Source organism: Podarcis muralis, chromosome 17 (assembly GCF_964188315.1).
Source record: "Podarcis muralis chromosome 17, rPodMur119.hap1.1, whole genome shotgun sequence".
NCBI lineage: Eukaryota > Metazoa > Chordata > Lepidosauria > Squamata > Lacertidae > Podarcis > Podarcis muralis.
In genome coordinates, this window is record NC_135671.1 from 3,169,064 (window position 1) to 3,191,575 (window position 22,512).

A 22,512-nucleotide genomic window follows, 5' to 3' on the forward strand; every position below is an offset into this window, starting at 1 on the left:
TTTTTGGGTGCCATCTAAGAGAAAGTAAGCAGGGGTAAATCCCTGACACTGCTCCTACTCAGGTTTGTTTTTCCCATCTTACTTCGAACAAGCACAGCTGTATATTCAAATGACCTCTTGAAATGCCTATTGAGGTGGATACCCAACCAAGGCAACACACAAGTGCCATCCTGGTGCTTACATACCTCTCTACTGAGACTATCCACCACAGTAAAAAAACAAACATTTATTTATGCTCCCAAACAAAACATGAGGCAATTCTAACAGGTAGAACCCTGTAGCGCACATTGCTCCAGGACTTGGAGCAAGCAGTTAAGTCCAACTGCACAAAGTCCACATTGCATTAGTAAGTTCACACCACTCCCCACATCTCTTCAAAGGCTGTGGTGATCTTGGCACAAGTCAAAGCAGCAGAGAGTGGGTAGTTGCTGATAGAGATAGTCTTTTCTGTGTATTCCACATTAACCTGGAAAAGAAAAGAAACAGCCAGCATGTCAGTGAATGTCTGCATTGTATTTTCTGTATGCTACAGTGGTGCCCCGTAAGACAAATGCCTCGCAAGACGGAAAACTCGCTAGACGAAAGGGTTTTCCGTTTTTTGAGTCGTTCCGCAAGACGAATTTCCCTATGGGCTTGCTTCGCAAGACGAAACGTCTTGCGAGTTTGTTTCCTTTTTCTTAAAGCCGCTAAGCCATTAATAGCCGCTAAGCCGCTAATAGCCGTGCTTCGCAAGACGAAAAAAACCGCAAGACGAAGAGACTCGCGGAACGGATTAATTTCGTCTTGCGAGGCACCACTGTACATCTTAAACTCACCAGAGCAACATATGCAAATTACTACCCCTTGAATTACGAGCTTAAATCAAGTGTTCTACAGCCACTTTATCCTCAAAAATATTCCTATAATAGGGCATTATAATCCTGTAGAGTAGACCATATTCAACTACATGCACACTACCTATGAACAGTGCCTTGCCCTAAGGCCAGCTTGTGCATTCAGGTGAGATTCCTGACTTACAACTGACTGGTATGGAAATGGACGTCTTACCGAGCCGTGAGCAAAAGCTCCCACAGTGATAGCTATTGGGTCTGCAGTAGGGACTATGTCACGGACGTCTGTCACAGTAGGGGCTGAGAAGGATGTGTTGATCTTCGCACAGCCTACAGGGAGGTGATCGGTCACAGGATTCTTAATTACCTAATAGAAGAAAAATGGACGGGCTTGAAAGTAGAAGCAAGAACAATCTTGCAAAGAATCACAGTGAACTAGTAGATTTTTTTTACCTTTAATAACTTCTGAGGCCCATCAGCAGCTCTGACGCTAAATTTGTGCAGCAACTGAACTGAGGAGAAAAAGGCAAGATATATTTACATTGGCATTACAGAACAGAGGCAGACTCTAAGATAGGAGAAATAAATGGGCAGTTCTCACAACTGAGGTATTAAAAATTGGATCTTCCCATTTTTGTAACACTGTGCATGTCTGGAATAGCTTTTCTCACCCTTGTACTATGAAGATGACTGTTGGAAGATTCAGACTGGAAAAAGGAAGAACTTATTCTACATAGTGCACTTCTGAACTTCACTAATTGAAGATATAATGGCCACCAGCTCGGGATAGCTTTAAAAGGGCTTTAGATAAATACATGGAGAATAAGGCTACTATAGATGGCTACTCCCTCTCACATACAACCCTGCATTTATCTCCACTGAAAGCATAAAATTTTCTGAGGGGAAAGCAAGCCTCTGTCCTCTTACCCATGAGGCCACAAAAACGATCAAAGGTGCGAGGGATTCTGGTCTGGGGATTGACTTCAATTAGAACATTCTTTTCTGTATGGATATAAACTTGGAGAAGGCCAGCTCGATTCAAGGGACTGTCCATGAGCATCAGGAGGCTCTGGGAAGAAGAGAGAGAAAGAAATAAGCTAAAACAATTCAGAAGCAGGGAAATTCGCTGCAGTAACATCTGTCAGACCCCTGCAATTGTGTATTTTAAAAAGGCAGTGTGAGAATGAAATTCCAGCATGCGAGTTTTCTAGGAATCTTTTGGGAACATTTGCAATCTGAATAATTTTAAAAGTTGCCAACGGTATTTTTAAAAGCTGTTGTGTGGGAACTAAGTTTTCCTATCAATGCTTCAGAAATAGCAACACACCACAGAGGCGACTTAAAAGTACACTACTTTAATTATGTAGTAGATACGTGAATGTACCTGGTGGGTGATGTCAGGTCGAACTGTTCCAGGGTCCCGGCCACTGCGCAGAAGCAACGATTTATGCTTGTCGCAGGTCAGTAGCTCATAGGTTTTCCCAACCTGGACGAATAATCATTTTATTTGTTTACATGTATTCGGCACAATCTTTCTACAGTGAAGTGTACTCAAGACAGCTTACAATAAAATGTAACATGACACAAACTTAACACAAATTGACAATAGAACAGTAAAAGGAGACAGTTAAAATGTGCTAAATTGGGAATTGTACAGTAGATTAAAGGTTCCTTAAGTGCTAGTTGGCAAACAGAAGCCTGACAAGTGGCTTTAGAAAGCCCACAAGGAGGACGTGAAAGCGGCAGCTCCAACTCCTATCAGAGACCCATGTTTAGAGGTAGACTATATCAGAAGGTAAGGTACGCAGGTGGCGCTGTGTGTTAAATCACAGAGCCTAGGGCTTGCCGATCAGAAGGTCAGCGGTTCGAATCCCCACGGCGGGGTGAGCTCCCGTTACTTGGTCCCTGCTCCTGCCAACCAAGCAGTTCGAAAGCATGTCAATGAGCATAAATAGGTACCGCTCCGGTGGGAAGGTAAACAGCATTTTCGTGCGCTGCTCTGGTTCGCCAGAAGCGGCTTAGTCATGCTGGCCACATGACCCGGAAGCTGTACGCCAGCTCCCTCGGCCAATAAAGCGAGATGAGTGCCGCAACCCAAGTCGGCCACGACTGGACCTAATGGTCTGGGGTCCCTTTACCTTTACCTTACCTCAGAAGGTGCGGGCTCCATGCAGTTACCATGGTCAACTGCCATTGATACATTGCCCATGATGAATATATTATTAAATATTTACTTATACCCCGTCTATTTCCCTGATGGGACTCAAAACATCTCCCACCTCCCCACCCACAAGGCTTGATCTACACATAAAGCAGAGGTGAAATAATGTGCTGTTTTAAAGTAAATCAATTAAATGCATATACAATTTAAACTGTATTAATGTTTAATTGTTTTGTCGGGGGGTGGGTAAGCAGGGTATAAAACAAAATGATTTCTGAATGATTTCCCTACGTGAAAAACCACCTACACACCATAGCGTGGCACATCAGAGATAGGTTTGACACCATCCTTTTGGCAAAACACAGGGCTGTGCGGGGCAATTCTTTTTCTTTCATCTGGTGCTGAAGTGACTTCAGAGCAATCCATTACAATCTATTGCAACCTAACAGGATGGCCCTTCTGGAATTCACACACAAGAACACATACGAATTTGTAGAATCAGAGTTGGAAGAGACCACAAGGGCCATCGAGTCCAACCCCCTGCCAAGCAGGAAACACCATCAGAGCATTCCTGACATATTGTAAATCTGTCTGTACCTGGCTACCCAGAGCTTAAATGCAACATCTTTCACACACATTGTCAAAGACATACATTTATTTGGAGAGGATCCCTAGTTTGGCAGAGAGAGAGAAAAGCTCTGAAATACAGGACGTAGCATTTTAGTACTGAAACGCGGGGCGATCCTGTATTATACAGGACAGGTGGCAACCCTAGCACCCGTCCTTCCTTGCAGGGGGGCGATTTGATTTTTAAAGGGGGGGGATTCGAGAACGAGCTATTAACAGTTAATGACCTTTTAGGCTTCCTCCGCGTGAATAGTTCACTTTTTGAATAATGAGAATTATGTGGGGGAGAGAGATCGGGATTTTAGAGATGCTTAGGTGAGGCATGGCCAGAAGAAAAAGGTTGGGGGCCACTGCCTGAGGGGAAAGGCCGTTCAGCTTTTCCCCTGGCAGGCGCCCTCGGCCGCCCCTTCGCGGCCGCCCCTTGTCTGAGGGAGCAGGGCGACGTCCAGGCCCCGCATGCGGCTGCCCCCCGCTTCGTTCTCAGGCCCCCTCACGGCCCGCCCCGCCCGCCCCTTCACCTTCACGGTCTCCAGCGACGCTCCCTCCAGGATGACCAGCAGCCGCCGCTTCCCTGCGCGCTGAGGCGGCCCCCGCTCCCCTCCGCCCGCCGCCTCCTCGCTGGGGCGCTTCCTCGCGGAAGCCGACGCCATCTTGACGCCGCGCAGGCTCCTCGAGGTCGGCGAAGCTGCTTCCTGTCGCCTTCCTGTGAGGGCAGGGGTCAGGGCAGGAACTACTTCCGGTCCCCAAGTAAACCCTCCCCTTCCCTTCAACCCTCGTTTGAGGGGGGAACGAAAAATACAGAGAGAGCAGCGGCGTTCAGGCGGAGACCCGGAAGTACTGTTCCCCCCCCCCGCGAGGTTTCACTTCCGGCAGCCCTGCTTGTCTGCCGGGGAAGCATTTAGTGAGCGGCCACTTCCGGTGTCCTTTTCCCAGGTGGGGCAACGGCGTGCTTGGGAGAGGAAGAAGAAGGAGGAGAAGGTGAGGGGTCTCTGCGCTCCTTCGAGCCTCTGTAGCTTCTGCGAGTCCTTGAGGCGACTCTTCTGAGGGTTGCGCTCCTGAGTCGGGACGAGCTCGCTTTTAGGAGGCCCCGGGGTGCAGTGCTTCTGAGCATGTCAAGAGCGCTGTTCCACGAAGGGGGAGCAGCCTCTCTTTCGTTTTCCCTTCCAAAAAGTGCTCTAATTTAACCAGTTAATTAATTTTTATTGTATATGTGTTTGTGGTTGTATTTTTGGTTATCATTCGTTATATTTGTTTTATTTTGATTTTTTCTCTTTTCTTTTTGTTTCATTGATTTTATAGTATGTGCTGTGTTTGTATGAAACTTAATATATATTATTGGAAGTCAAAAAGTGCTCTAAACGTAAGGAGTTCTGGCTCGAAATGTCATTCTGCCAGGGGGGGGGGGAGAACTAATTCATGTTTTTAACTCAGCGCTTAAAAATGGTCAGCGCCCCCCATTGGTGCTGCGTGTAAAGATGCAGGATTCATGACTGAGAGGAATCAAAGAGGGACCTTTCTATGTATCCATGCTCAGAGAGCGAAAAATGGAAACATGTGTTTCTGTGTATCACTGCTTTTCTGGCAACATAAGAGTTTGGATAGGAAAACCTGCAGAGCTGTGTGAAATACATGGCTTTGGTTTTTCATTCCGTGTTTCTTTCCCCATATGAAGGTTGCCATGGCTCAGAGCCTGAAAGACTTGGCTGGGCGCCTGCCCACCGGCCCTCGGGGCATGGGTACTGCTTTGAAGTTGTTGCTGGGTGCTGGTGCTGCAGCCTATGGTATCCGTGAGTCTGTCTTTACAGGTAAGTCAGTGGTATTTCTGTATGGTCATCTCCTACCTTTTGCACAATGCTTGGTGGTAACTACTGACTGCTTTTGTCTCTCTGTTTCCACAGTGGAGGGTGGCCAAAGAGCAATATTCTTCAACCGCATTGGTGGAGTTCAGCAGGACACCATTCTTTCTGAGGGACTGCATTTCAGGTAACGGGTCAAGAACTATGTCAAGAACAGGAAATCCCAAGTTGTTGTCATTCCCAGACAAATGTTTTCTAACAGCACCTCACCTCCAGAGATTCCTCATTATAAAGCATACAAACCTTAATTTAATTTGAAATTCTTGTAGCATGCCAATATTTTTTATCTGATCACAAACTCCTAAGAATCATTTGTCAACTCTTAAGAGGCACCATATTTTTCGCTCTATAAGACACACCAGACCATAAGACGCATCTAGTTTTTGGAGGAGGAAAACAAGAAAAAAATATTCTGAATCCTAGAAGCCAAAACAGCAAGAGGGATCACTGCGCAGTGAAAGCAGCGATCCCTCTTGCTGTTCTGGCTTCTGGGATAGCTGCGCAGCGTGCATTCGCTCCATAAGACACACACATTTCCCCTTACTTTTTAGGAGGGGAAAAGTGAGTCTTAAAGAGCAAAAAATACGGTAAATGTTTTCTCTTGTGCTAATATAGTTTCTCCTTTGGCTAAATGTCTTACTGTGAAAACTTCAAGAAGTGCTGTTCATGAGAAAGTGAAACCCAAAAATTGAATTGAAGGACACTAAAGATTATTTGTTATTTTAGTGCGGTGTTATCAATGTGAATCGAGTAATATAGTTTACTAAGACATAGTATCAACAGAAGAAAATCCAGTTCTTGGGCAAGTATTGTGGTTTCTCTATCTTAAAGCACATGAGAAAAGAAAAAAAGTATTTGTAGGAATTCTTTATTTCCACATATCTGTACTGCTTGGTTTTGGACATCTTAATTTGGTATAATCTTCATTTTCTTCCTAGAATTCCCTGGTTCCAGTATCCAATAATTTATGATATTCGAGCTCGGCCCCGCAAAATCTCCTCGCCAACAGGCTCCAAAGGTGAGGTCATAGAGAAGCACATTGTCTTTTGGTTTTGTATTCCTCTCTTCAATAAACACAGGGTGATGCACATAGTTTATTCTACTTTCCTCTTTTCCCTATTGAATCTTTACAGTAATCCTGTAGTGCACATTAGGCTGAGAGAGGGTGAGTGGATCAAGCTACCCAGTGAACTTCAGTGCAGAGAGGGGGTTTTCATTGTCTCCCAAGTCTGAGCCCAGCCATTACATCAGATACCACGGCTACTTTATTGTCACTTCTTGAGAAGATGTGTTTTTCCATAGCCAGGGTTTAAAGCAAGGGCTTCAGAACAATCTTGTACAGAGCAGCATGAATGGGTGAGATCTGGGTGCACAGTCAGCTTTGGAAGGTGAAGTAAGACAAACCACTGGGACTATGCTTAGTTTGATTCTGTCTCTAGACTTGCAGATGGTGAACATCTCCTTGCGAGTTCTGTCACGCCCAAACGCCGCTGAACTACCCAGCTTGTACCAGCGCCTTGGTCTGGACTACGAAGAGCGAGTCTTGCCTTCCATTGTCAATGAAGTGCTCAAAAGTGTGGTGGCAAAGTTCAACGCCTCACAACTCATCACCCAGCGAGCTCAGGTTTGTTCACTTTCCATGCAGGCAGACTTACCTGTCCCAACTCCACTTTTCACGGGAGGAAGGGCTACGGAGGAGGGAGGTTGCAGGTTATTGGTGTGGATGCTGCATGCTTCCACTGCCTCACTAGTTTTTGATGGTTTAAGCCTTAAGAAATTTCCCATGGGATAGATAAAATCATTTGCAAAGTTTGTCATGATTATGCATTCTTCCATTTACTGAGGCAATCTTCCCTCATTTCCATGTCGCTCAGTTATTTAGTGAAAGGTAATTAACTTAGTAGGGACGCGGGTGGCGCTGTGGGTTAAAGCCTCAGCGCCTAGGACTTGCCGATCGAAAGGTCGGCGGTTCGAATCCCCGAGGCGGGGTGCGCTCCCGTTGCTCAGTCCCAGCGCCTGCCAACCTAGCAGTTCGAAAGCACCCCCAGGTGCAAGTAGATAAATAGGGACCGCTTACTAGCGGGAAGGTAAACGGCGTTCCGTGTGCTGCGCTGGCTCGCCAGATGCAGCTTGTCACGCTGGCCACGTGACCCGGAAGTGTCTGCAGACAGCGCTGGCCCCCCGGCCTCTTGAGTGAGATGGGCGCACAACCCTAGAGTCTGTCAAGACTGGCCCGTATGGGCAGGGGTACCTTTACCTTTAATTAACTTAGTTGGTGTCAGTTTTTAGACATTGCCATGGTAAGTTGCATGGTAAAATTTGGGGTCATTTAGACATACAACTGGATACAATTACAAAATAATATCATTTGATGGACAACTTTAATCCTGGATTAGACTAAAACAATATGGCATTGGTGGACATAATTGTCTGGTGGACTGAGGAACTGGAAAGCCTTTCCTCAATGAAATGCAAGGGCAGTTAAGCAGTATCAATATGTTTTAAGGTCACTTCTAAATATCAGATAAAGTTTCTAATGAGATGTGATCTGGCCTTTAAAATCTCCAGACTCTTTCTTGATTTCCTCCAGTAGCTGCATTTGGCTCTGGGCCTACCCAGTACTGGCCTCTGGAAGTTTCACATAATGATTAATGTGACAAGCAAAGTGATAACTCTGTAATTTAGCAAAGTAAGGAAAATTGAGTGGTGCTGCCCATGTTGCAAAAGATAATGTACCACCTTTGGAGATTTGAGCAATCACTAAAGAAAACCTGCTTCACGCATTTGGCAGAAACTAGAGTAAATCACCTGGAAATTATAGGTCCATAAGTCTGTTGGATATGACATTGGTTTCTGTATAAACTAGAGTAAATCACCTAGAGATTATAGGTCCATAAGTCTGTTGGATATGACATTGGTTTCTGTATAAACATGACCTTCTGACCAAATGAGAAGAACGAACTAAATCAACATCATTTTTGAAGCATAGACTGGCTTCAGGTATGGAAGGTGTTTTCTTTTGTGTTCTGAACTATCTTATTAATAAGTGTACTGAGAGTTCTAAGAAGTCTCTTCATGGATGCTTCCCTAAGAGTATTTAACAGAGCTGAGCACAAAAGGCTGTGCCTAGACCTAGAGCTTAAAAATTCCTTTGTCACAATTTTATTTTCTAACACATCGGCCAAGGTGACTGGGCCTGGGCTGACTCTCCTTTTTTCTCATCTGCGTCTCAGTGACTTGAACATGAAACTCGAGCTTTTTGAATTGGATGCTTTTCAAAGCTCTTGGGGGTTCTCATGACTTTTCCTGGTCTGAAGGAAGTTGCCACCTGCTCAGGATAAATGTGGAGGACAAACTGTTGGGTTATTGCTTTAGGTGTCTTTGCTTATCCGTCGGGAGCTGACAGAGCGGGCGAAAGATTTTAGCCTTATTCTAGATGACGTAGCCATCACAGAACTGAGTTTCAGCCGGGAGTACACAGCAGCGGTGGAAGCCAAGCAAGTGGGTGAGTCCAAACAAGTTCTGGTCCTTTCTCTAAAGCTGTGTTTGCATAAAGTCAGCTAGGACTGCTCCACATGCACAAATAGCTGGACATAAGCCCAGCTAAATGGAGTAGGGCTGTTTTTTGACTAAATGTGCACAGGACAGGCCTGCAAATCTTTTAAAGAACGAAAGAAACCCCTGGAAGTGGTTGCAGATTCTCATGTTCTCTTTGCTCTTCTTCTCCAGCCCAGCAGGAGGCGCAACGAGCTCAATTCCTGGTGGAGAAAGCTAAACAGGAGCAGAGGCAGAAGATTGTTCAAGCGGAAGGAGAAGCCACAGCTGCCCAGATGATATCCTTGCTTTGCTGTGGGGAGACAGCCACCACACAGTTTTCCAAGGGCGTGGGAAGTGGTCTCTTGCAAAATCCCCAAACTCCAGATTTTTGAGCTTGGACTGATATAAGAGGCATCACATTGCACAAGTGAAGGGCATCTGTTTTCGGTTACCTAGAATTGCTGGTGGGAGATTTGGGGGTGCTATTAGGAAGATTTTTGAGTGCTGAGATTCTGAGGAGCTACCCTGCAACAAGAAGTTAAGCAGCAACTAGAGGTTATTCACTCCTGAGGACTTTCTGCTTCCCTGTCCTCCCCTCTCATACCAGACAGCGTTCAAGTGAACGGGGTGCTCAGTTCTTCTCCATCATATAAAGCGTGTTTCCTTAAACGTGCAGTCCCATTGCCTGCAGAAAGATGTTGGGACTATTTTATGCCAGCTAATGCTGTGCTAGGGATGCGGGTGGCGCTGTGGGTAAAAACCTCAGCGCCTAGGGCTTGCCGATCGAAAGGTCGGCGGTTCGAATCCCCTCGGCGGGGTGCGCTCCCGCTGCTCGGTCCCAGCGCCTGCCAACCTAGCAGTTCGAAAGCACCCCCGGGTGCAAGTAGATAAATAGGGACTGCTTACCAGTGGGAAGGTAAACGGCGTTCCGTGTGCTGCGCTGGCTCGCCAGATGCAGCTTTGTCACGCTGGCCACGTGACCCGGAAGTGTCTTCGGACAGCGCTGGCCCCCGGCCTCTTGAGTGAGACGGGCGCACAACCCCAGAGTCTGTCAAGACTGGCCTGTACGGGCAGGGGTACCTTTACCTTTTTTAATGCTGTGCTAGTTGATGAGAGCTTTGGAGTGAAGCATTAGGGGGAGCACTCTTGCCAAATACATATTTCCCCCCACTGATTCATTGATTCCTGGTGTGTAGCAACAGGATGTTTGCAGTTGTACAGAACTGTCTCCCACAAGACTGTGGCTTCGAGTGGAGCAAAGTAGGGCTGTGTTGATCCCAGGTGGGTGAGTTCAAGGAGGTGTAAGTCCCACATTCCAAAATGGTGAAATAGCGCCTTAACCTATTCACATTGGTGAAGCCCTCAGCAAGAACCCAGGTTACATCAAGCTCCGCAAGATCCGTGCCGCCCAGAACATATCTAAGACGGTGAGTTTTAGGACACTGGAGTTGCTTTCTCAACCCCCCCCCCCACAGTGCTTTTCCAGGCCAAGTGATGAACCTAAGGCGAATACGATATGCTTCCTCTGATGTGTCTCTCTGCCACACTTATTTATTACGTTGGTCTGTGCATCTTAGCAGGGGCCTTGGAGCCTCTGGCCTTTGTAAAAGCAGACCCACATCATGTTCAATGTGCCATACCCAGCTGTGGCCGCTTACAGACCATAATGTGCCACAGGCCAGGGACAGGCTCACAGGAAAATCAGACACATGGAGAAGCAGAATGAACTGAAGCATTGCAAAGACTGATGGCCCTGGGCTAGAGAAAAAGAATGTAGGATAGTAGATCAGAAATAAAATACTCTACATTCATAGTGAAAAAAAGGGAGTAAACTTGAGTTCAACTCTTTCAAATTATCACTGTTGTGGTTTCTTGTCCTTACTAGAACTGTACCCATAGTGGTGCCTTCCAAACTTTTTCCAGAACAACAACAGCAAAAAGGACTAGCAAATTATTTTTTAAAAAGAGACTTTCTGCCAAGGCTGTTTTTCTTTTCCATCCCCCTTTAAGCTTTGAGACTTACTTTGGCTAACAGTTTTTACAGTTCAGTGCTGAACGTTAATTCTCTGCCATTTGTTTGGAATTGGTGTCCCCCAAATGCTGGCAGAAGGAAGTTCTCTATTGAATGCAGTTATTTGTACCCCTGGACCTTTGCTTGCACCCTCCTTGATCTGTCCCTTCCTTGCCTTTTACAGATCGCTGCATCTCAGAACCGCGTGTATCTTACAGCCGACAACTTAGTGCTGAATCTACAGGATGAAGGTTTCACTAGGTAAGGGAGTTTGTGGAGATACCTCCTAAAGTCTTTTGCTTCCTTCTGTAATGAGCCTTAGGAGCTCCATCCCCCAAATATGAGTTTCTTGGAGGAATAGCAGAGCATAAGAAATAAACAATGCCCCTTGCTTTCTGGGTGTTACATAAATGCACATGTACTGTCAGTCATCCATGCACACTCTCGCTGTGTGTGTGTGAGAGAGAGAGACAGACAGACAGACAGACAGACAGACACATGGACAGCTGTATTCCCAGATTTGTATAAAGATGAATAAACTGAGACAGGCATGTCCTATTCATGGTCAGATCCCAGATCTGGGAACTGGTATGCTTGCTTGTTCTGGACAGAGTTGCAATTCCTCTGATGGGAAGGGTACATAGTCTGGGAGCACTAGTTCCACCTTCGTGCTACAGAGGTCGATGCCCCTCTAGTGACAGGGGGACGAATTCTGCTAAGTAGTCGGGCTAACGGAAGCCAGCACAATTGGACTTTCCCCCTTCTCCTCCTCCTGCGTGTCTGCCACTCCCTCCCCAGATCTGCCCAGGAGGTTTGGAGAACTAAAACAGTGTGCAAGGGGAGGAGAGGCGAGAGAGTTCTGTTGGGCAACCAGAGATGCTTTCACTCCCAGAATGAGCTCCTTAGTGCTATGTTGAATTCCACCCAGACTGCTTATTTCCGGTTATACCCATTCCTGCCCTTTCCACTGTTCCCCGTGCATTGGTAACTTCATTTCTAGAGTACAGAAATGTGCTCCATGTGGGGCTACTCTTTGTTTGGTTCAGGAATTTGTCACTAGTGTACAATGCTGCAACTAGAGTATTCAGCATCATGTCTTTCCACATTCATGCAACACTGGCACTTAAAAATCTGCAATGGCTGCTTATCTGCTACCAAGCCAAGTTCATGGTTTTATTATTGAGTTTGGATTTGATATCCCGCTTTATCACTACCCGAAGGAGTCTCAAGGCGGCTCACAATCTCCTTTCCCTTCCTCCCCCACAACAAACACTCTGAGGTGAGTGGGGCTGAGAGACTTCAGAGAAGTGTGACTGGCCCAAGGTCACCCAGCAGCTGCATGTGGAGGAGTGGGGAAGAGAACCTGGTTCACCAGATTACGAATCTACCACTCTTAACCACTACACCGCACTGGCTCTTGTGCACACAAAGCCCTGAGCAACTTGGGACCAGGATACCTGGCGGCCTGCCTCACCTATTTGTACACCACAGCAACCTTTGTGATCTTCCATGGCTGGAAGATGGTCATCTAGGAACCCCATAGAAACAGGCCTTCTCCCTTTGGGAGTTAGTTAGTTAGTTAGTTAATAAAATTTATACACTGCTTGGTTGTAAAAAACAAAACATTAAAGTGGTATACAAAATATAAAACAGTAAAACCAAGAAAAAATTACAACTCTACAGTGGTACCTCAGTTTACGAGCTTAATCTGTTCCGGAAGTCTGAAACCGTTCTTAAACCGAGGCATGCTTTCCCTAATGAGGCCTCCCACCACCGGTGCCCTTTCACCATTTGGATTCTGTTCTTAGACCGAGGTAAAGTTCGCAAACTGGGACACTACTCCTGGTTTTGCGGAGTTCATAAACCAAATAGTTCATAAACAGGGCTGTTCTTAAACCGAGGTACCACTGTACTTTAAAACATAATACGAAAGTTAAAAAACACTAAAATGGACTAAAATTACCTCAGCTTTGGAAAGTATATTTTTATGGTTAGCAGAGTGATAACTGTTTTACTGTTGGCTTGTCTGTTTTTAATATGATAGATTTTTGTAATGGGCTTTTTTTTTTTTTTTTTGTATTTTTAATGTTTATTTCCAGCAATTCCTGATACTTGTAAATCTCTCTGAGATTTTGCTAAAAATGTTGTGGCACATAAATTACCGAAGTTGATAAAATAGTTCTAACTTTCTATGTCTCTCTCTCCCCACCCCATTCTTCATCACCACTTTTTCGTTGCGCTTCTGGTTACAGAGGAAGGTAAGATAACAATATTTTAACTTCAAGTAGAGCTGCAACGTTTAACTGAATAAAATTCCCTCCTTCCAGGGAATTGGGGGAAGGAAAGAAAGAGAGACAAAATGGGAGGGTGGTTGCTTGGAATGGAAAAAGCAGAGAAAGAGAAACCAGGGCGGGGAGTGAACTACCGTATTTTTTGCTCTATAAGACTCACTTTTTCCCTCCTAAAAAGTAAGGGGAAATGTGTGTGCGTCTTATGGAGCGAATGCAGGCTGCGCAGCTATCCCAGAAGCCAGAACAGCAAGAGGGATTGCTGCTGTCACTGCGCAGCGATCCCTCTTGCTGTTCTGGCTTCTGAGATTCAGAATATATTTTTTTCTTGTTTTCCTCCTCCAAAAACTAGGTGCGTCTTGTGGTCTGGTGCGTCTTATAGAGCAAAAAATACGGTACTTCTACTACTCAGAAGAATTCCAAGTTCCTCCCCCCCCCCCCTCCCCTGCTGTTGTTCCTTATGTTTTCTGAGTGGAGCATGTGCTGTTATGATTGACTAAGGCTGTTTCTTGGCGGTGAAGTCAGTCGTCCGCTGTTCCTGCTCTGCTTTACTCCAGCCTGATTCTGTTCCCCCAAAAAAGTTTTTGATTTGAGTTCCTACTGAAATGAGGCTGCATTTTGTATTTTAATCTTGTTTTTCAGTTGTATTTCAATAAATTGTTTTTATACTTTGTGTTAGCCGCCCTGAGTCCAGTCTTGGCTGGGGAGGGTGGGGTATAAATAAAATATTATTATTATTATTATTATTATTATTATTATTATTATTAGCCCCCCACACCCACGTTGTGTGAATGTTCCTCTTTGGCAACCCCCTTTTTTGTTGTTTCTCTTGCAGTGACAGCCTCCTGATCAAGCAGGGGAAGAAATGAACTAGCGGCTGCCTCCCAGACCCATCGAAATGACTGGCAGAATGGGGGTTATGCGCAGCCGTGGAAGAGCCTTGCACATCTCTGCTGCCCATAAGTCTTCTCTTTGGCCTGGGCCTTCTTTCCAGTTGTCATCTTCACTTCCCAACGCGCCATTAATAAGCCCTTTCTTGGCTCATCATCTGGTTCCTGTTTTGGGGAACTGCCAGCCGTGAAGGCCAGCTGTGGAAACAGTCTTCATGCTGAGGCGGGGGGGGGGGTAAACTTTTTGCTCCCATGGTCACTGACCCCACCCCACCCAGCCTGAAGTACTGGGTACAGGTGGGCAGCAGAGACCAGCCAAGGGGTTGGTTTTTAAGTAGATCAAATTGTTGCTCTCCTCTTCCTGCTGGGGCTGAATGAGGCCTGAGTACATATAATCCCCTGCCTCTCACGTCAGTGGAGAGTTTGCTATCTTTGCCCCCTCCCCTGCCCCTGGCCCCCGCCGAGCACCTCGTCTCAGGAATAGATGGGGCTTCTGCAAGTGCTGTGATCTCCATTTATGTAAGTTCTTTTGCATCGTGATTCACAACTTTATACAAATAAAATCAGGTCCAAAACACTTCTGACACCATTGTGAATGAATTTTCATTTTGTATGGGGTGGATTTCTTAGAGTCAAGACAGAGAACTCATGCAAATGGCTGGGAAGCCGCCCATTCATCGCCCTCTAAGTCCTCTGGGGGGGAAATTGCTAGAATAAGCTCCCTAAAGTGCTAAAGAGAGGGCAGGTACATGCTTTAGTTCTCAGTCGACTGCTGTGTTTTCCATCTGCTCATTTAGAACTTTGTTAGAAATAACATTCTCCTTTCTGCAGAAGGTTGTTTTCTTTCGTTTTTGCTGTTATGCAAGAGCAGGTGGTGTTCTGTCAAGCCTGTGTAGAATACGACCCGTTACCAATTTCCTTAGAACTACTTACATTCCCCCTTCATGTCTGGTATGGTCCTCAGCCGCAGTCATAATGGTTCATGTGAAAACAGTTCAGAAATAATTGCTTTAAAAGTGAGGTGGGTTCTTTGCTGTTGCCATTGGGGTTTCTTGTAAAAAAAAAATAAAACAAATAAAACCACAAATAGGGCACACATACATTTTCTACCAGAGCATTTGAGCAATGAAATGAGTTCTCTTAAGAAAACTGGCAACTTTTTTTTTTTAGGCAGTGAAAAAAGCTACAAGCTGGCAGGGGGAAAAGTTGGTGGTGGCCAAGCTCTTTCAGCAAAGTATGCCACAAATAAATGCAATGATTTTGTGATGGCAAGGCATCGTCAAGCCTTTCTCTTGGGGAAATCATGAGTTTGTGCTGTGTCAGGGTTGTGCACCTTCAGACCGCAAGTAGATGTTGCGTTATACAAAAGAACTACAATTTCTTCGCATAGAAAGCCTGTGTATCGGGGAAAAGGATTGTAGCCTAGCCACCTGGGTATACGAGTTTTCTGTGTGCATGGATTTGTTTAGTTTTGAAGATGGATGCCCCTGCTTACCTCAGCCTCCCCATCTTATAATTTGAGGATAATACTAAATGACCTTACAGGACTACGTGAGTTTCTAAAGCAATGTCTGTGAAGCAGTCTGCACAAACTAGAGCACTATATATGCTAAAAGTTGATGTTGCTGGTATATTTTTGTGTTGCACAGTTTCAGTGTCTCCCTAGTCCTGTACAACTTTATCAACGACTTGGATGATGAACTCAAGGGCATCCTGATCAAAATTTGCAGATGACACCAAACTGGGAGGGGTGGCTAACACCCCAGAGGACAGGATCACACTTCAAAACGACCTTGACAGATTAGAGAACTGGGCCAAAACAAACAAGATGAACTTTAACAGGGAGAAATGTAAAGTATTGCACTTGGGCAAAAAAAATGAGAGGCACAAATACAAGATGGGGGACACCTGGCTTGAGAGCAGTACATGTGAAAAGGATCTAGGAGTCTTGGTTGACCACAAACTTGACATGAGCCAACAGTGTGACGCGGCAGCTAAAAAAGCCAATGCAATTCTGGGCTGCATCAATAGGAGTATAGCATCTAGATCAAGGGAAGTCATAGTGCCACTGTATTCTGCTCTGGTCAGACCTCACCTGGAGTACTGTGTCCAGTTCTGGGCACCACAGTTCAAGAAGGACACTGACAAACTGGAACGTGTCCAGAGGAGGGCAACCAAAATGGTCAAAAGCCTGGAAACGATGCCTTATGAGGAACGGCTAAGGGAGCTGGGCATGTTTAGCCTGGACAAGAGGAGGTTAAGGGGTGATATGATAGCCATGTTCAAATATATAAAAGGATGTCACATAGAGGAGGGAGAAAGGTTGTTTTCTGCTGCTCCAGAGAAGCGGACACGGAGCAATGGATCCAAACTACAAGAAAGAAGATTCCACCTAAACATTAGGAAGAACTTCCTGACAGTAAGAGCTGTTTGACAGTGGAATTTGCTGCCAAGGAGTGTGGTGGAGTCTCCTTCTTTGGAGGTCTTTAAGCAGAGGCTTGACAACCATATGTCAGGAGTGCTCTGATGGTGTTTCCTGCTTGGCAGGGGGTTGGACTCGATGGCCCTTGTGGTCTCTTCCAACTCTATGATTCTATGATTCTAACTGCAGAAACGGCAGGCAGAATGTAGCAACTGTGTCTATGCTATAGCCAGCCTCACAGCTCCTTTTGCTTGGAAGATTACTACCTGAAGAGTGGGAATAAAATACATCAATTTAATAAATGAAAAATAACTCTTAAGCCATCCACGAACCTCCTGCACGGTGCATGGACAGCTTGCCAACCCAACAGTTCCAAATGCAATGTGGTCTGGCACAAGAGGGCAGTGCTATGTCAGAAAACACGAAAACCTATTCCAGGAAGGATGGAGGGAGGGTACTGCCCTCCTCTGTGTCCTCTCTTTTTGTTACGGTTCCTTAATTTTTAAGACTGCAGAGCAGGGTCAATAGTGACTCAACAAATGCCTCGCTGCTGCAGTTGTACTGCTGTGGCCTAAGGAAGTTACCTGTCGAGATACAGCAGGCAGACGATTCTCAGCCTCTTGCAGAAGACATATCTTGCCTGAAGACCTTCCTGCAAAGAGCCAAGCCTACATAGCAGAGCCCTGTGAAAGTGCAGTTATTCTTAAATTTCTAGTTCTTCTGCTGAGCTTATAAAAAAGAGGACCTCATTTCAGTCTGTACAGCCTACTGGCAACCTAGATCTGTACCCCAGTTCATTTTTTTTCTGCCCTTAGCAATCTCAAGATTTTTCCTTTTTTTTTTTTTTTGTAAACTCATACCAAAGAGCATGGGTAGGCAAACTAAGGCCTGGGAGCCGGATCCGGCCCAATCACCTTCTAAATCTGGCCTGCGGACGGTCCTGGAATCAGTATGTTTTTACATGAGTAGAATGCGTGCTTTTATTTAAAATGCATCTCTGGGTTATTTGTGGGGCATAGGAATTCATTCATTTTTTTCTTCAAAATATAGTCCACCACCACCCCCACAAGGTCTGAGGCACAGTGGACTGGCCCCCTGCTGAAAAAGTTTGCTGACCTCTGCCAAAGAGCATGCAAAGGGACATGGGTATGTCATATTTTAATCTCGGATGTCCTTGTTGACAACCCTGGAGCATCTGTGTCCCATAGTGTAAAACACTTCAGTGCTGTCTGGATTTGGGGCTGACATGGGAGAAGCTGTGTGTGTGTGTCCCAATTTCACTGCTTATTAGCTCTAGGCATTTTTGCATCGGAAGCAAAAATAAAGAACAAAGTTGGAGCTCTCTGAGGCTGAAAGCAGGAAATGGCTTCTGGCATGTGCTGCCCGCAGCAGATTGACTAAGAAATCTCCCTGTTTTCCAACAGCACCTGTAGATCATTTCCAGAGTCCCAGCAATTTTATTCACTCTCCTGCAAGTTCAGTACGGAACTCTTAACAATTTAAAAAAAAAAGTCTTCATGCAAATCAAACAAAAATCTGGTTTATTTACAAGTCAAGAAAACCAATCCACTGGATTAGAAAATTATCCATTATTTACACACAGCACAGCGTTAAGGTTCGGTGGCTAGGCAGAGGTTGGCATTTGAGCTGGAGGTTGCACAAGGCAAGGATGGCTTTGACCAGTTAGGTGAAGCATTTGAGCAGGCGAGAGAAAGACAGGGAACCAAAAAGTGAAGTTACAGAAGCAACGTTGATCCCAAGGGCACTTTATACTGCTTCTCAGCCTGACGGGGCTTGCTGTAATGGAATAGCCTAGGCTAGAGGTCATGATAAAAAGAAGACTCAAGATCTCAAGACTAAGGGGGAAATGGCAGGAGTTCTAGCCTTCCACCAGGGCGATTGTGTACCTGTCTACTCCGAAGTGCAATCAGTGGGACTCCCAGCTGTGTTTTCTGGGCCCATGGGAAAAACCTATTTTTGCTGCTTCTCTCCCCTCCAGACATAGAAAGTGTCCCCCCCAGACACTTGCTCTCCCAAGGGGTCTAGATAAAAGTGAGATCCGGCTGAATTAAAACCGATCCTTGTGAATTTGCATGTTTTTATATGGAGTCCCACCCACCGCTCTGTCTCAGAAAGTAACCCATCATCAAATCAAAATTTGCAGTGATAGATGGCACAGCAAAAAACACAGATTCTGTGCTAGGCGGAGCTCAATGCACATTAATCCATGGCACTTTGGCATTAATCCTTTTGGCTGCTGCGTAGAACGACAACAAAACCAGCCAACACATCACAGAACAGAGTGGTGACCTAGGACGGTGGTTTTGAAGGGCTCCCCTGTAGAAATTAGGCAGTCTCATAAGGACCTGAGCTTGGGATCTTATTTTAGGGTCATGGAAACACTGGAAAGCTCAGGATCAGCAGCCCATTGGCCCATCTAGCCAGGGCTTGACACACCATTAAGCAAAATAAGCCCATGCTTAGGGAAATTTTCCATTGCCAAATTTTTAACTTCAATGCGCACAAATTGCTCAGCGGAGCATTCATTTTTTTCAGCTAAAAATCGCAACTGAACAACTATGCAACAAGGCAGGCTGGATACCTTATCTCTACGAAGTATCGAACAGATCTGTTGTGTAATATTCGTTTTGAGGATCTGACCAAAGGCTTTGCAATTAGAAAAGGTAGGAGATTTCCCCAAAAAATATAAATAAAGTGGAAGTATACAGAAACAAGCATTATTTTCCATCTTACTGTAGGTTTTGTTTCAGTTCTAAACTAAAAAAAATTATAATTTTATGGTGTGTGTGTGTGTGTGTGTGTAGGCACCAAAATATTTTAAGTGCTTGGGGCCTCTAAAGGTCTTAATCTGAGCATCTAAGCTCAGAATTGTCAACACTGGCTGGAAGCTGGTCTCCAGGAATTCAGAGAGGGGTCTCTTCCAGCCCCATCGGGAGATGCCAGGGATTAAATTTGGGATCTTCTGCATGCAAAGCAGGTGTCTTACCGCTGACCTACAGCCCTTCCCCAATAATTGTTATGGTTTGGAATTTAATGGTGGTTGGGGCATGTTTCAAGCATTCAAAAACTGTCTTTTAGAAAGGGTGAAGGCTGGAAAGCCGAATGAATTTGCAAGTGCACTGGGGAGTCCAAGAGGTGTATGGGATTAGTATCTTGGGTCATAGGAGAAGCAGGAAGAATTGCATTCATTAGTAGGAGGCGAATGGAAAGGTGCCATCTGCCACTTCAGGCACCCAAATCTCTTGGGCTAACCCTCCGTAGCTCAGTAAACCTTTCAGAGGAAGTTCTCAGCAGGGATGGGGGGGGTAGACAATTTCTGTCTGCTGCGAATGGAGCCAGGCAGGTGGAAGATTATCTATGGCATTATTTTTTCTTCAGGGAGCCCTTTGGTTTCTTCTCCTTCCCTGAAGGCCACTGCTTTTGCCCTTTTTCCTCTTTTTTGCCTAAATTCTCATACAGGGTGGCTTCATCCTTCTGCCTGTGAAAGGAGAAAGGGAAGAACAGAAAGCAGAATGAGCGCTCTTAACGATAACGGAACCTAGAATAAAGGGAGGGAGGGAGGAAGCACTGACTGGAAGATGGGGGTGGCTAAGCTGTAAGGCCAAGCCATGGCCTTGTGTTGTTTTATACGCTGCCATCTCTTAAAATACAGTGGGCGCTCGGGTTGCAAATGTGATCCGTGCGGGAAGCACGTTCACAACCCACAGCGTTCACAACCCACAGCGGCATGTCTGTGCATGCGCAAAGCATGATTTAGCGCTTCTGTGCATGCGCGACCCCCGAAACCCGGAAGTAACCCGTTCTGGTACTTCCGGGTTTCGGCGGGTCCGTAACCTGAAAAAACACAACCTGAAGAGTCTGTAACCCGAGGTATGACTGTATCAGGGAAATATGTGGCAATATGTATTTCCGTAAAACCCTACTGAAAACAGCAGAAACTGGTCATTGAAATTGTCCATCACATCATGCCACATCCCCTTGGACCCATCAGAAAGATGACATGGTGGGTCAGAGACTGTTATTATGATTATTTTATCATTATGCTGTCTATGATTGTGCTTTGCATTATGCTTTTTTTTATTATGCTCCATAACATGTACGCTGCCCTGGGACCTTTTGTTAAAGGGTGGCATATAAATTGTAGTTGTAATAATAATAATGATGATGATGATGCCATCACAGCAGGTTGTTGCGTGAACTCAGCTTTGCAGCTTGGTGCTGGCACACATACTGCTGAGTCAGCACCTGAATCAGCAATTTGCTTTACATGCTGTGAAAATGGGCTAGTCCTTCCTCTTGCCCCCAAGCACTCAAGCTTCAAGTGGACCATAGGTGCCAGCTCCACAAAAATTCCCCATGAAGGGGTCGTGCAACCCACAAATTTGGGTGCCAGGGCCATGCACACTGCATGGAACCCAAAGCCCTGGGCACCCACATTGGTGGGCCAATTTGGTTCTCCTGAAGTGGGCTCTTTCATATTTTGTTCCACTTTTTTTTACGCAGCTCAGATAAACAGGAGGCTACCATTTCAGCAGCTAAATGAATAATATAAACAGAGAAATGTTTTGAAAATGGGTGCTAAAGTGTTCTGTGGATCCAGAGGGGTGCTGATTGTGTGTCACACATGTACCAGCCAACAGGACACCTGCCATTCCCTTGAGTCCCTCTTAAACTGAGCGATGCTGGGGGAGGGGGCAGACTTCAGAGCCGGATTTTGTGCACGTTTTTGAGCCGCCCAAAGGGAGAACCATGTTAAATGTGTTTGGAGAGAGGACAGGAATGTCATTCCTAAAGCACTGTCACTCCGAAAACATTACAGGTTGCCTTTGCCAATGTTCTATTTATCTACCCCGTGAGATAGTTACAACTGGGAGAGATGCTCTAACGGCTGCCATGCTTGTGTTCTTACTTAGAGGATTTCCGTGAAGCCTTTATCTTCTGTGCAGGTGGGTAGGTTATATTCCCATATTCAGATTCACTTGGTTTTCCTTTCGTAGTCTGCAGCAGAGAGAGAAAAATATATGTATAAATCTCTATATAAGGGGATTTATGGCATGGAGCACAGTGGCGCTGTGGTCCTTTGGGCAATGCAGTATTTCCTCACACAGCAAGGGACCCCATTTAGGCAGGAAGGAGAAGGTCAGAGGCAAAGCTGCAGGTGCAACCAAGGGGGGAGGGAGCAGAAGTAGCAAGCCATTCCCTCTTTCTCCTCCCCACACTGCCTGACCTGCTATCTCTGGGGGAAATCCTTCTCTTCTTGCTGTAACTCTGGGCCTCTCCAGGACATTGGAGGGCTTACGACTGAGTCAAATGCAGACCAAAATGGCCATGCCATTCCTAGCAAGTGTATGGTTGGCTGCTTTGGGGTCACACAGGGATTGTGCATGCACACACACACATGCACACAGATACCTGGGGTACACTTTGCAATGCCTAATTATACAAGGCGCTAGAATCTGAATGTCTGTCCCCAGCAACATTGCCAGAAGAGGTGAGTCACCCAGCTTGGTAAAAGATAAAGGTAAAGGACTCCTGGACGGTTAAGTCCAGTCAAAGGTGACTATGGAGTTGCGGTGCTCATCTCGCTTTCAGGCCGAGGGAGCCGGCGTTTGCCAACAGACAGCTTTCCGGGTTATGTGGCCAGCATGACTAAACCGCTTCTGGCACAACAGAACACCGTGACGGAAACCAGAGTTCATTGAAATGCCATTTACCTTCCCGCTGGAGCGGTACCTATTTATCTACTTGCACTGGTGTGCTTTCAAACTGCTAGGTTGGCAGGAGCAGGGACAGAGCAACAGGAGCTCACCCCGTCGCGGGGATTCGAACCGCCAACCTTCTGATCGGCAAGCCCAAGAGGCTCAGTGGT

General features: G+C 45.8%; 3 protein-coding genes across 7 annotated transcripts in view; 1 reads left to right on the plus strand and 2 right to left on the minus strand.

Annotated features, from left to right (window-relative positions):
- Nucleotides 1–206: 206 nt before the first annotated feature.
- On the minus strand, nucleotides 207–4,304 carry EMG1 (EMG1 N1-specific pseudouridine methyltransferase). Its single transcript, XM_028711445.2, has 6 exons — nucleotides 4,137–4,304; nucleotides 2,215–2,316; nucleotides 1,758–1,899; nucleotides 1,284–1,342; nucleotides 1,048–1,197; nucleotides 207–466 (listed from the first exon to the last, which is right to left on the minus strand). The coding sequence occupies exons 1-6, from the start codon at nucleotides 4,266–4,268 to the stop codon at nucleotides 353–355; spliced, it is 699 nt and encodes a 232-aa protein (XP_028567278.2). The 5' UTR covers nucleotides 4,269–4,304; the 3' UTR covers nucleotides 207–352.
- Nucleotides 4,305–4,447: 143 nt separating this feature from the next.
- Nucleotides 4,448–11,353, plus strand: PHB2 (prohibitin 2). The gene is made up of 9 exons (XM_077921131.1): nucleotides 4,448–4,596; nucleotides 5,291–5,423; nucleotides 5,517–5,601; nucleotides 6,413–6,492; nucleotides 6,914–7,098; nucleotides 8,850–8,979; nucleotides 9,204–9,307; nucleotides 10,361–10,438; nucleotides 11,207–11,353. The coding sequence occupies exons 2-9, from the start codon at nucleotides 5,297–5,299 to the stop codon at nucleotides 11,285–11,287; spliced, it is 870 nt and encodes a 289-aa protein (XP_077777257.1). The 5' UTR covers nucleotides 4,448–4,596; nucleotides 5,291–5,296; the 3' UTR covers nucleotides 11,288–11,353.
- A 6,793-nt stretch (nucleotides 11,354–18,146) lies between these two features.
- Nucleotides 18,147–22,512, minus strand: part of PTPN6 (protein tyrosine phosphatase non-receptor type 6) — a 40,812-nt gene continuing 36,446 nt past the window's right edge. For 4 of the 5 annotated variants that reach the window (XM_028712360.2, XM_028712358.2, XM_028712359.2 and 1 more), the window contains exons 15-16: nucleotides 21,553–21,641; nucleotides 18,147–20,121 (exon numbers count right to left, since the gene is read on the minus strand). In XM_028712360.2, coding sequence (XP_028568193.2) covers nucleotides 20,007–20,121; nucleotides 21,553–21,641 — 204 coding nt within the window. In that variant the 3' untranslated portion in view covers nucleotides 18,147–20,006. Of the gene's footprint in view, nucleotides 20,122–21,548; nucleotides 21,642–22,512 lie in introns of those variants that run through there. The other variant, XM_028712362.2, reaches the window with a different exon arrangement.